Source organism: Babylonia areolata, chromosome 27 (assembly GCF_041734735.1).
Source record: "Babylonia areolata isolate BAREFJ2019XMU chromosome 27, ASM4173473v1, whole genome shotgun sequence".
Lineage (NCBI taxonomy): Eukaryota > Metazoa > Mollusca > Gastropoda > Neogastropoda > Buccinidae > Babylonia > Babylonia areolata.
The window spans coordinates 36,511,007-36,525,857 of NC_134902.1; the positions used below are offsets into that span (position 1 = coordinate 36,511,007).

General features: G+C 42.7%; 1 protein-coding gene across 2 annotated transcripts in view; it reads right to left on the reverse strand.

The window, feature by feature from the left end:
* LOC143300943 (deubiquitinating protein VCPIP1-like) overlaps positions 1-14,851 on the reverse strand; it is a 46,822-nt gene that overhangs the window by 11,739 nt on the left and 20,232 nt on the right. For both annotated transcript variants that reach the window (XM_076614892.1, XM_076614891.1), the window contains exons 10-15: positions 13,514-13,647; positions 12,793-12,953; positions 10,707-10,862; positions 7,281-7,499; positions 6,370-6,613; positions 3,135-3,263 (exon numbers count right to left, since the gene is read on the reverse strand). In XM_076614892.1, coding sequence (XP_076471007.1) covers positions 3,135-3,263; positions 6,370-6,613; positions 7,281-7,499; positions 10,707-10,862; positions 12,793-12,953; positions 13,514-13,647 — 1,043 coding nt within the window. The remainder of the gene's footprint in view (positions 1-3,134; positions 3,264-6,369; positions 6,614-7,280; positions 7,500-10,706; positions 10,863-12,792; positions 12,954-13,513; positions 13,648-14,851) is intronic.

Below are 14,851 nucleotides of genomic sequence, written 5' to 3' on the forward strand. Positions count from 1 at the left end.
TCAATCAATCAGTGATAAGAAGACAGGTGTGTCAATCGTATCATGTCAATCGATCAGTGATAAAACAGATGTATCAAATCATATCACATCAATCAATCAGTGATAAGAAGACAGATGTGTCAAATTGTATCACATCATATCAATCAGTGATAAGAAGACACGTGTGTCAATCGTATCATGTCAATCAATCAGTGATAAGACAGATGTGTTAATCGTATCACATCAATCGATCTGTGATAAGAAGACAGGTGTGTCAAATTGTATCACATCAATAATAATAATAATAATTATTATTATTATTATTATGGTATCTATAAAGCGCAAAATCTTGATGAAATCAACTCTAAGCGCACAATCAGTGATAAGAAGACAGGTGTGTCAAATCGTATCACATCAATCGATTAGTGATAAGAAGACAGATGTATCAAATCGTATCACATCAATCGATCCGTGATAAGAAGACAGATGTGTCAAATCATATCACGTCAACTGATCAGTGATAAGAAGACAGATGTATCAAATCATATCATGTCAATCGATCAGTGATAAGAAGACAGGTGTCTCAATCGTATCATGTCAATCGATCAGTGATAAAACAGATGTATCAAATCATATCACATCAATCAATCAGTGATAAGAAGACAGGTGTGTCAATCGTATCATGTCAATCGATCAGTGATAAAACAGATGTATCAAATCATATCACATCAATCAATCAGTGATAAGAAGACACGTGTGTCAATCGTATCACGTCAATCAATCAGTGATAAGAAGACACGTGTGTCAATCGTATCATGTCAATCAATCAGTGATAAGACAGATGTGTTAATCGTATCACATCAATCGATCTGTGATAAGAAGACAGGTGTGTCAAATTGTATCACATCAATAATAATAATAATAATTATTATTATTATTATTATGGTATCTATAAAGCGCAAAATCTTGATGAAATCAACTCTAAGCGCACAATCAGTGATAAGAAGATAGAAGGCAGGTGTGTCAAATCGTTTCACATCAATCGATTAGTGATAAGAAGACAGATGTGTCAATCATATCACATCAATCAATCAGTGATAAGAAGACAGATGTGTCAAATCATATCACGTTCCCACTGGCTGGTGCAACCACAAAGCACAGGAATCAATCAGTGATAAAAAGATAGATGTGTAAAACCGTACCATGTCTGCCCCCCCCCCCACCCCCCTCCTCTCCCCCCCACTCTCCCCAGCTGATGCAATGACAAAACACAGCAATCAATCAATCAGTTATTAAACAAAAGACAGACATGTCAAATCATGTAATGTTCCCCCAGGCCCCCACCCCCGGCAGATACAATGGCAAAATACATCACTCAATCAATCAGTGATAAGAAGACAGATGTGTCAAATCGTATCATATATCAATCAATCAATCAATCAGTGTTAAGAAGACAGATGTGTCAAATAGTATTCATGTCATAAATGAATCCAAAAAATTACAAATGAATGATAAAAAGGCAGACGCAGCAAAAATGCAAATGAATCCCAAAAATATATAGATGAATAATAAAGAGGCAAATGCAGGAAGATACAATATACATGAATGATTAAAAAGGCAAATGCCTCAAATAATATCACATGCTAAAGCATGTTTTTTGTTGCTGTTTTTTTTTTACAGCAGATGTGGTGCAGCATGTTATGTATCTGTCCACAATCACTGACACCTCTCTGAAACTGAAACTGAAGTGTGAAAAATATATAAATGAAAGATACAAAGGTGGAAGGGTCTAATGATACCATGTCCCTGCCAGCTGTAGCAAGGAAAACAAATAAATGAATGAATGATCAAAAGGGAAATGCAAGAAAAAAACAAAAAACAAATAAAATTAAAATTTCAAAAAAAGCAAATGCAGAAAAAAGGAAATTTTCTTCCTAAAATTATGTTTAAGTAACATACTTACTGTGACCCACTAGTGCAGACTCCGGCAGGGGTCTGACATTCCTGTCCTGTGCAAACTACTATCCGCCTATGCGGAGAAAACGAAAGTAGCTATGGCCAATAACCTCTCAGAAGTAGGTAACCTCCCCTTTGCCCCCCTGACTAGCGCCCTCTTTTTCTGGCAGCCATCTTGACTCCTGTTCCTGTGCTCTTCATACGGCAAAGTTTTTTGTTGTTTTTTTCTGTCTGTTCTGTCGATTCTCTGGCGTTCTTGTGTGTGAAATAATATGAATGAAACTAGCCACCATGGTAAAGTGGTTGGTGTCGCAGACTGTTGGGTGGGAAGACGCGGGTTCAATTCCCATCAGAAGCGGTGTTTTTCAGCCCGCAGCCACCTCCTACCCAGAGTTAAGTGTGCTTTGGACTCAAATGGGAGGACTTGGACCACACAGTCGAGTATCATCCACTTCATCTTCTTTGGGTGTGTTGCTCTAATTTCCTGACCAGCACTGCAAGTGTCTGTTTCTCTTGGGCCTGGTTGACACTGGAATATCATTATGACAGGAAGTGTAGAGTACAGCCTTGTCACATAGTCTCAAACCTTAATGGACCTCCACAGCAGCATCACCATCATCATCAGTGTCATCCTCCCCCTTCTTCATCATCAATATAAAAAAAAAAAGTCCAAAATGATGTGGCCTTTCCTGCCCTGTTCTCATGGTGACCTCAGTTTCAATACCCTTCCACTTCCGTGCTTGGGGTGAGTCTTGTCAAGGTCTTCAGTGTCAGCAAATTCTTGGGGGACTGTTGTTGAGGGACATGGTGGCAGTCAGTCCGGCTCCGTGACTAGACCATTATTGTCATCTAGGCCATTACTGTCATCAGTAGGGGGCTTAGTAGGTGGTGTCCTAAGTACATTCAATCAGAACAGGCAGTACTGAGCACCACCGAAGTGACTCAGCAGCACTGCAGGGTCTCATCTGGTGTGTGTGGGGCCTCCTGGCGACCTAACATCGATGGTTCCCTGTGGACTGCCAGTGCAGGGACTGCGACAGATGATGGACGTGTGTGAGGGACTTGGAATAAGTGACGTGGATGAATGCCACTGAAATGGTGCAGATGATGGGGCAGCAAAAAATAAAAACAAAAAGAGAGTTAAAGATATCATCCAACAAAAACAACAACAACAAAAAAAAAGAAGAAAAAAGCCTTACAGTGATTGGCTGACAGGGCGTTGAGCAGAGCCTCCTCATTGGGCATGCGAGCATCCACATGACCTTTGACCGAGCTGCGTGGGGAGGACCACTGGGATGTTCCTGTTGTCGTCTCCCTTGTTGTGGGGGCTGTGGGAATGAAAGAAAAACACATGTCTGTTTTTAAGATTGTATTCTTTGTGAGTTTGCATAGGAAATTTTCTTCCTAAAATTACGTTTAACTAACATACTTACCGTGACCCACAAGTGCAGACTCTGGCAGGGGTCTGACATTCCTGTCCTGTGCAAACTACTATCCGCCTATGCGGAGAAAACGAAAGTAGCTACGGCCGAGAACCTCCCGGAAGTAGGTAACCTCCCCTTTGACTTTTTTCTTCTTTTTTTTTTTTATATTATTCCTGTGTCCTGTTCATCATAGATGTACTGTTAAAAGCTCTTAGATCATACAGTAAGCTCTATATCAATGCACATTATTATTACTATTATAATTATTAGTATCGTTTTTCATTAAAAAGTCAACAGTGAAATGAAACTGAAGGTTAAAAAATTATGATGATTAATTGAAATTTTTTTTTTTTTTAAATTAAAAAAATCATTATTGAATGAAATTAAAGGGTTAGAAAAAAAAAATCAACAGCCGAAAGAAATTAAAGGATTAAAAAAAAAAATCAAATGAAATGTAACAGGACAGGCAAGACAATTTATGAAAAGAAAAAAAAAAAAAAGAAGAAGGGAAGAATGAAAGAAGAGTATCAGTATCAGCAGCTCCTGGAGGCGTCACTGCGTTTGGACAAATCCATATACGCTACACCACATCTGCCAAGCAGATACCTGACCAGCAGTGTAACCCAACGCGCTTAGTCAGGCCTTGAGAAAAAAAAAGAAGAAAAAATGTATAATAAAAAATGAAAAAAAAGAAGATAATAATAACAATAAATGAAAACAGAATAAAAACACAATAATGATGATAAATAAGCAAATAAATGTAAAACATGCAGACACACATTCACACACACACACATGCATAATAGCTATGCAACACACATGCAGTTTCACAGATATGAAAGCACAAACCAACACACATAAACATATAAGAGCCCCCCCCCCCCCGCCCCCTCCTCCCACACACAAATTACCCTGCACCCCGCCTCCCTCCTCCACACACTCATTTCTATGCTACATATCGCACCTACCACAACACACACACACACACAAACACACACACACATCCTCTACACACACACACAAACACACACACAAACAAGCACATGCACAGAGCTCTCCTGACGCATGTGTACACTTACACACTCGCGCACACACACACACACAGACACACACACATACACACAGAGGCTGCAACTGACTGGCCGCAAGAGGGGTGGGAAAAGATCTCTGATGCCAGGAACGTGGCGTCTAGCGTATTGCTCAGTCTAGTGTATTTGGAAGAGCCCACAGAGACTCTGTTCTGTTTTGAAGAAATTTGCACAATGTTGGTTTGGAAATGATGCCGATGTTCGTTTCATTTGCAAAGCATCGTGCTCTACCTTTCATGCTAGACTTACAGCCTCTCCCTCTCTCTACCTTTAGAAGAAAGAAGAAAGAAAGAAAAGAAAAGAAATAACTGAAGGAAGGAAAGAAGATCTGAAAGAAAAAAAAAAAAGGACAGGAGGAAAGAATGGCACAGAAAGAAAAGGAAGAAACAGATTAATGGAGTCTCTCTTCTTTTTTCCCAAGAATTTCCCAAACTTCCATGACTCTCTGTGAACCCTGAAGTGATTCTGTTTTATCCTGCTCGTTAGTCCCTAATTTCTCTCACTTCAAGTTAACAAAAACAAAACAAAAACCCAACAACACATTAAGCTCTTTGCTCAATGGCACTGGTCAATGGTTAATTCCAAGACTTTTCTGGCCCTGGATAGGGTTCTCTCTTTTTTCCAGGACTTTTCTGGTCCTGGATAGGGTTCTCTCCTTTTTCCAGGACTTTTCTGGCCCTGGATAGGGTTCTCTCTTTTTTCCAGGACTTTTCTGGCCCTGGATAGGGTTCTCTCCTTTTTCCAGGACTTTTCTGGCCCTGGATAGGGTTCTCTCTTTTTTCCAGGACTTTTCTGGCCCTGGATAGGGTTCTCTCCTTTTTCCAAGACTTTTCTGGCCCTGGATAGGGTTCTCTCTTTTTTCCAGGACTTTTCTGGCCCTGGATAGGGTTTTCTCCTTTTTCCAAGACTTTTCTGGCCTGGATAGGGTTCTCTCCTTTTTCCAGGACTTTTCTGGCCCTGGATAGGGTTCTCTCCTTTTTCCAGGACTTTTCTGGCCCTGGATAGGGTTCTCTCCTTTTTCCAAGACTTTTCTGGCCTGGATAGGGTTCTCTCCTTTTTCCAGGACTTTTCTGGCCCTGGATAGGGTTCTCTCCTTTTTCCAGCACTTTTCTGGCCTGGATAGGGTTCTCTCCTTTTTCCAGGACTTTTCCAGACCATTAGTGGGAACAAAAGGAAATTTTTTTTTTTTCCAAAAATTACGTTTATCTAACATACTTGACTGTGACCCACTAGTGCAAACTCCAGCAGGGAGTCCGATTCCTGTCCTGTGCAAACTACTATCCGCCTATGCGGAGAAAATGAAAGTAGCTACGGCTGATAACCTCCCCGGAAGTAGGTTACCATTATTTTTCCACCCGACGTTTCCAGCCCTGGAAATGGTTCTCTCTTCTTTTTTCCCCAAGAATTTCCTAAACTTCCATGACTCTCTGTGAACCCTGAAGTGATTCTGTTTTATCCTGCTTGTTAGTCCCTAATTTCTCTCACTTCAAGTTAACCTTGCCCATTAGTCTTAATTTCTCTGAGATAGCAAGGTGATTCAGACTTGCCTTGCCCATTAGTCTAAAATTTTCGATCTGAGATAGTAAGGTGAGTGCACCTGTGTGTGTATGTGTGTTGCAGAGATGTGTCTTCTGGATGGCCTCACTGGTGGGTGGGTGGCTGTTCAATGGAGGCACAGATGTATTCTGGCACTTGTTTCTCTCTCTGTGTGCATGGGGGGCAGGTGGGGGGGAGGTATGGAGGGGAGAAACAGGAGGAGGAGGTGAGGAACAAAATGTCGAGCGCTAAGAGCAGTACATCTGGAAAAAAAACTCAAAACATGCTGTATGAATTATCATTACCATTATTCTGATTATGACCTAAAGTGCCCTATTAGTCTTCCTACAATCCAAGACAGTCAGGCGATCCTGAGTCTGACTCACCGTGCCCGTTAGCGGCGGTGGCTGCGGTGGTGTTGGTGGTGGCAGTGTTCTCCACATTGATCTTGTCCCCGTGGTTCAGGGGCACAAATGCGGCCTCCTCCTCACCCCCTGGGGTGGGGGCAGCGAGGATCTTGGGCGGGAAACCCACACGCAGCTTCTGGTGCTCGGGGGGGATCAAGGTCTCCTCGTACACCAGCTTCTGCAGCTGGGCAAAGGTCACGTCCTCTGCCAAGGTCACCGTGGCCTGGGACACATTGACACACACACACACAAGTGGAGGGTGCTCTGGATTGGGATTAAATAAAAATTCTAATACTTTTTTTGGTGGAGGGGAGGGGATGAGGTAATGCAGGTGGGTGGGGGAGTTAGGGGGTTATCCATGCAGCAGGCTTTCAGTTAACCGAAAGTAATCAAAAGTTTTAATGGAGTAAGCTTTTTAGCTGAATCCCTTCCTCCTTGCTCCTCCCACACCTCCCTCATAAAAAAAAAAAGAATCCCCCACTACCCCAACAAAAAACAAAATATAGGGCTGAAAGCAGGCACACACACACACACACACACACACACACAGAGGCACACACCTGTACAAACAAACACCTGTATACACACACAGACGCACACACAAACCTGTATGCACAAACACACAAAACACCTGTATAAACACACACATTTATATACACATTCACATAGAATCCCCTCGTATACATAACTACCACACACACACACACACACACACACACACACACACACACAAACTGCATACAAACACACACTCACACATCCTCCCTCCCACCCATGCCCCCCTCCACCCCCCCCACACACACACACACACCCCTGACTTCCTCCACACACACACACACACCTGTACCCACATACCAACACACCCACACAGCACCGACACGCAGCCTTACCGAGAGGCCCCCAGCAGCGACCACCCTGATCTTCTTCTCCTTGGTAACCGCTCTGGGGGTGGGTGGGGGGGTGGAGGTGGACGACTGGGGGGGAGACGCAGCCGCCGCCTCGTGGTTGGGGGTGGACTTGGGGGTAGCTGGTGGGGTGGATGGAGCCGAAGACGATGACGATGATGAGGCTTTCACCGCTGAGGAAGCTCTGGTTTTGGTCAGCGAGGTCTGTAACATGGTGGTTCAGTTCCACTTCAGTTTGGTTCACCCACCCGGCCTGCATGGCCACCCCCACTGCATGGCCACCCAGCCCGCATGGCCACCCCCACTGCATGGCCACCCAGCCTGCATGGCCACCCCCACCACCCACCACCGCCCATTGTGCTGACAAACGTGTCCAGGGACAAAGCTTACAAAACATACCACACACCATCTTCATCATTTCACCTGCGGAAAGCAAAAATTATATATATATATATCTTGAAGAGAGAACCAGGTAGAAGTAGTACAGCATGGAGTCTCCCGTCGGACCAACGGACGAGTAGGCAGGCAGGCTTATCTGTCGGTGTGTGTCCTCAAATGGGAGAAGATGCGCAGCACTTCCCACAGGTGTTGCAAGGGAAAACGTCTCCAGAAGTTGAGCCCTGCTTCCTTCGCTCAGACTTCTCCTTAATGGCCAGCGTTCTCTGGTTTTCAAACGTCTTTATGCCACTAGAGCATAGCATCCTCCAGCGAGAGCGGTCAAGGGCACCAGTTTCCCAGGAAGCGATGTCTATGTCACAGGCTTTGAGGTTTGTCTTCAAGGTGTCCTTGAAGTGCTTGCAGGATCTTCCAAGTTCGCGGTGGCCTTCCTTCAGCTGGCCATACAAAAGCATCTTCGGGATCCTGCTGTCTGTCATGCAGACAACGTGTCCTGTCCAGCATAGCTGGCGCTGGATCAGAAGGCTTTCGATGCTGGGCAGGCCGCTCCTCTCTAGGACCTGGAGGTTGGAGACCCTGTCTTGCCACTTAATGCCGAGGATCTTTCATAGGCACCTCTGGTGAAACTGCTCAAGTTGTTGAATGTGACGGCGATACGTCGCCCATGTTTCACAGCAGTACAACAAGGTGGTCAGCACAACAGCTCTGTAGGTTTTGATTTTGGTGCTGAGCCTGATGCCTTTGTTGTTCCACAGCCTGTTGCTGAGTCTGTCAAAGGCGGAGCTGGCCTTGGTGATGCGCAGCGTCACTTCTGCATCAAGGGCTCCGTTGCTACATAGGGTGCTGCCCTGGTAGCAAAACTTGTTGACTCACTTGATCTCTGTGTCACTGATCTTGATTGCAGGTGGGGGGGGGAGGCACTGGCGTTCTGTGAGCTGGCTGGTTGGTACATGGACTCAGTCTTGCTGAGGCTGATGGTGAGTCCAAATATATATATATATATATATATATATATATATATATATATTTTTTTTTTTTTTTTTTTTTTTTTTGAGAGAGAACCAGGTAGAAGTACAGTAATATTATGGCTGCCTATACGGTGGGGGTGAAAACGATAACAAGCATAAGCCCACTCACACACCTGAGTGAAGGAGGTAGTTGCTTCCCACAGACACAGAAAGAAAGGACAATTATACATGCTAAAACCAAAACTTGCAATGATGAATACACAGCCAAGCATTCCAACAGGCAATGTTCCCATTTAAACAAAACACAGTATCATAAAACTACCCCAAATATAAAATCCAATGAGAGTTAGATCTGCTTTTTTCTTCTTTTTTTTAAATCTGAGAATAGATACAGGTCAACTGACAAGGTAGGCCAACAGTCAAAAATGAAATGAAAATGAAATGATGGTGCTTAGAGCCTCGCCGACCACTAAAGCCATCTCAAGGCTATCGCCACGTTAATAACTACTACAAGGATAAAAAAACAAACAATTAAAACGAGTCACCACTTCAAACTTTCCACTCCAAAGTTTAAAAAAAAAACTTCCATAGTTTAAAACCTTCAAATCTGGTTAAAAATGTTCACTTCTTTTAAGAAGTCCATCAGCGCCCACGGAGGGACATCACGAAACAAGGTCTTCAAAGAAACCGCCGTGTAATGCCTGTGTCTAACGTCATGCAGCAACAGTCAGAAAGAGATGGAAGAAAGAAAAGACAGGAACAGAACGAGTGAGAGAGATGAGGAAATTCCCTGCACAGAATTTCCAGGTGAGGACATCACTTATTTTTGTTGTCTCCCCCCCTCCCTTTTTTTTTTTTTTTTATATATTTTTTTTTATAGACTAGTCTTTCATTTATTCAAGAATTATTTATTTATTTATGTACGCTTATAGTTGACTTCATCAAGTTTTTGCACCTTATACATATTATTATTCTTCGTTGTAGTTCTTTTTTATGTATTTATCTATTATTCATTCACCTTTTTTTTTTTTCCAAGGCCTGACTAAGCGCGTTGGATTACGCTGCTGGTCAGGCATCTGCTTGGCAGATGTGGTGTAGCGTATATGGATTTGTCCGAATGCAGTGACGCCTCCTTGAGCTACTGAAACTGAAACTGAATTTATTCAAGAATGATATTCTAGTATATTATGAACAATAAATAATACATAACACTAAGGCCTAACTTGATTGGTCTTTGCTTTTTTACGATTACAAAAGCTTTCCGTTTTTTAAGTACTTGAGGAGTAGGGAGGCGGTGGTGGTGGCGGATAAAATGAGTACCACGAGTTTTCTTTTTGTGTGCGCCTAATGTGTGTGTATGGATGCATTCCCCTGGTAACTGTCTATTTATGTTTTTCGCAATGTACAAAAGTACCATTCTATATCTTTGTTTGTATATCTGTATATATGTATATATATATATATTATATATATATATATGTATATATTATATATATATATATATATATGTATATATATATATACACACTTTATTTGTTATTGAAAGAGCCCTTGTTGTTCCCTGGAGAGCTACAACACAACGACGACAGACCAGAGACAATGCACTGAGCTATTTTTGTGTCATCATGGCCAACCATGAATTCCTAAATGATGCTGGAAAACCGCCAGAGCATTTAATTCTTTTGTGTGATGCTCACACACACATACCCAGGCACACAGAGCACGCACACGCACACACACACACACAGAGCACACACACACATGCACACACACACACACATAGCACACACACACACACACATAGCACACACACACACAAACACACACACATCCTCCCTATCTCTCACTATAGAATGGTACTTTTGTACACTGCGAAAAACAAATGGACAGATTTCAGGGGAACACATCCATACACACACATTTATGCGCCCACAAAAAGAAAACTTCTGGTACTCATTTTCAGTCTAATATCATCATCTTAGATGAACAGACTATAAATGAATAAACGACGATGTCTCTCTGTCCCCCCCCACCAAAGACGACTTACCCTGCTGGGACTCTGACGTTTACTGCCACCGGCAGGGGAAGTGGAGAAGTCTCCTGATTTCCGACACTGCTGTTGTGGAGCGTTGGCTTCGATCTTCTTCTTCACCTGCCGCTCCGATTCACTCTTCCTCAGCTCCTCCTTATGGATGCCCTGACTCTGCACCAAACAGCGGCTTCAGTTTCACTTTCAGTTTCGCAAGGAGGTGTCACTGCATTCAGACAAATCCTTTCCACGACACACCACACATGCTAGGCAGATGCCTGACCAGCAGCATAACCCAACGCGCTTGGTTTGGCCAAGCGCATGTTCATATACATGTATGCATGTACTTTTCTCCCCCCCCCCCCAACCCCCCTCCCAACCTATCAGAGTGGATTTCTTCTACAGAATTTTGCCAGAAGACGCCACTCCGTGTCATGGGTTCTTTTTCAGTGCGTCAAGTGCATGCTGAATATGGGACCTCCGTTTGTCATCTTATCCGAATGACAGTTTGATTTTCCAGTCCAAGTTGGGAGAAAGGGCGAGGTCATGAATGATTCAAACCCAGACTTCATGGACATTGTACCAGCGGAGGACCGTCCACCTTCCTCCTCCTCACATCACACCACCCACACTCCCTCTGTTTGCAAGAGTACTTCAAATCCACACCTGTTGCAATTATCATCAATCTTTGGCTTCAGCAATGTATTCAACCAGATTCAGATACTGTCCGAATTTCACACAGAGAATTCTCTTCAAACAAATAGTATTTCAATATATTACATAACAATACATACACAGGAATCTGTTCTAATAAAAAGTAACAAAATACAAAAAAATACAGCCCAAATTTCGTACATATAAATCTGTTCTAATAAAAAGTAACAAAATACAACACAATACAGCCCAAATTTCATACACAGAAATCTGTTCTGATAAAAAGTAACAAAATACAACACATTACAACCCAAATTTAATACACAAATTTGTTCTGATAAAAAGCAACAAAATACAATATGATACAGCCAAAATGTTGCACAGAGAAATAAGTCAAGATGCAAAATAGAAAACAACACAATATAATAAAGCCCAATTTTCACACAGAGAAATTAAATAAGAAATACAAGACAACTGACAAGACAAGACAAGACGTGATGAGACAAGACATGATGATGAGACAAGACGTGATGATGAGACAAAACATGATGAGACAAGACATCATGAGAGACAAGATGTGATGAGACAAAACATGATGATGAGACAAGACATGATGAGACAAGACATGATGATGAGACAAGACGTGATGATGAGACAAGACATGATGAGACAAGACATGATGAGACAAGACGTGATGATGAGACAAGACGTGATGATGAGACAAGACGTGATGATGAGACAAGACGTGATGAGACAAGACGTGATGAGACAAGACATGATGATGAGACAAGACATGATGATGAGACAAGACGTGATGAGACAAGACATGATGAGACAAGATGTGATGAGACAAGACGTGATGAGACAAGACGTGACGTGATGAGACAAGACGTGATGAGACAAGACATGATGAGACAAGACGTGATGTGATGAGACAAGACGTGACGTGATGAGACAAGACATGACGTGATGAGACAAGACGTGATGAGACAAGACGTGACGTGATGAGACAAGACGTGATGAGACAAGATATGATGAGACAAGACGTGATGAGACAAGACGTGATGATGAGACAAGACGTGAAGAGACAAGACGTGATGATGAGACAAGACATGATGAGACACGACAAGACGTGATGATGAGACAAGATGTGATGAGACAAGACATGATGAGACAAGATATGATGAGACAAGATGTGATGAGACAAGACGTGATGATGAGACAAGACGTGATGAGACAAGACAGGACGTGATGACGACAAGACGTGATGAGACAAGACATGATGACGACAAGACGTGATGATGAGACAAGACGTGATGAGACAAGACATGATGACGACAAGACGTGATGAGACAAGACGTGACGTGATGAGACAAGACGTGATGAGACAAGATAAGACAACACAACACACGACACGACAACAAACACACGACAGTCTCCATCAGCCGACCTGGTAACCAGACAGGATGATCTTTGAGGCCTCCTCGGCATTCCACTTGGGTCTGCTGGCTCCAGTCTCGCAGGGTTCCACCTCCTTCTTGTCTCTGCTCTCCGTCAGATGCAGTATGGCTGACACTATCTTCTGCTGGAGTAGTTCGATGCCAAACTCTCCTGTTCATGCAGGAAGTGTCACTATGTATATTCCATGTTGCCTGTTAGAGCTCTCTCATGTGGATGACATAAACGTACACTCACAAGAATCTATAAATGCGTATGTACATACGTGCTTGAACATTCATTTTGACGGTCCCGTCTACATTCATATTCAAAGAATAAAATGACTGGTACAATCTTCACATTCACACACACACACACACATACACACACACACACACACATCCACAAATCCAAATCCCAAAATCACCGGTAAACATACATAAATATGCTCACACATATGCACACACACACACACACACACGAATTCATAGAAACATACATAAAAATTAGTGCACACACACACACACACACACACACAAATTCATAGAAACATACATAAAAATTAGTGCGCACACACACACACACACACACACACACACACATTCACATCCATCCCCACTCAGACACACACACCCCACTCTCTCCTCACTCACCCCTGCCCACCAAACACACACACACACACACACATGCACCCCCACATTCCCGTGTACATCAAAGAGAAGTGAACCACAGACCAGGGAAATGCTTCAGCACCAGGTCCTGCGCCACCTGGTAGACGTTGCTGTTCAGCTCTGGATCCGACTCGTTCTCCCACCACTGCACCACGTCCACACGCGACTTTCCTCCCCACTCCAGAGGTACTGGGATCCTACATGGCAAATAATAATAATAATAATAATAATGGATACTTATATAGCACACTATCCAGAAATCTGCTCTAGGTGCTTTACAAAAACGCTTATGTTAACATAAAACATTATATCTATGTTACATACACACACCAAAATGTGACCACACACACACACACACATACGCACACACACACACACTGCATACATACATTTTAACATACATGTGTATCTAACAGCTACCCTAACACATACGCACACATAGGCAGGCACAAACTTACATAAACACACGCACACACAATACACATTCATATACATGCATGTAGTTATGTACACTTACATATGTATACACACATAGTCAAGCACACCTAACGAAAAGGAAGTGGACCTGCCACAATTGAACTTATTGCTGAGGGAAAAGGTGAAATACCTAAATATCAATAGCCAAGTGGCTAAAGTGTTGGACTTTCAATCTGAGGGTCCCGGGTTCGAATCTCGGTGGCGCCTGGTGGGTAAAGGGTGGAGATTTTTCCCATCTCCCAGGTCAACATATGTGCAGACCTGCCAGTACCTGAACCCCCTTCGTGCGTATACGCACGCAGAAGATCAAATACGCACGTTAAAAATCCTGTAATCCATGTCAGCGTTCGGTGGGTTATAGAAACAAGAACACACCCAGCATGCACACCCCCAAAAATGGAGTATGGCTGCCTACATGGCGGGGTAAATAAACAAAACGGTCATGCACGTAAAATGTTAAATGTTACATGTTTGTCTGAGTGTGTAGTTGTGCGTGCCTGAAATCTGATTGAACGACACAGGAAACGAATGATGAGTGCCCAATGGCAGCCGTCAGTCGGCTCTACCCAGGTAGGCAGCCTGTTGTGTAAATGACTCCGTGTGTGTAAAGCGCTTAGAACTTGGTCTCCAACCGAGGATAGGCACTATATAAATATCCATATCCGTATCCAAAATATGGCAGAGAACAACAAGCAGGAAATGTCTCCACAGAGCAAAATTTTAATAATGACATTTTTTATCTTTTTTTTTTTTTTTATAAAAGGATGGGCCAGTACAAGAACAAATTATCAAATTCATCAACAGTAAAGGAAGATGGTATCAGAAAAGGTATATAATTCATTGTTATTATATATATATAAAAAAAAATGAAAATCTTAAAAAAAAAAAAACTAAAAAAAAACATGGGGGAGTATCAGGGCAAAT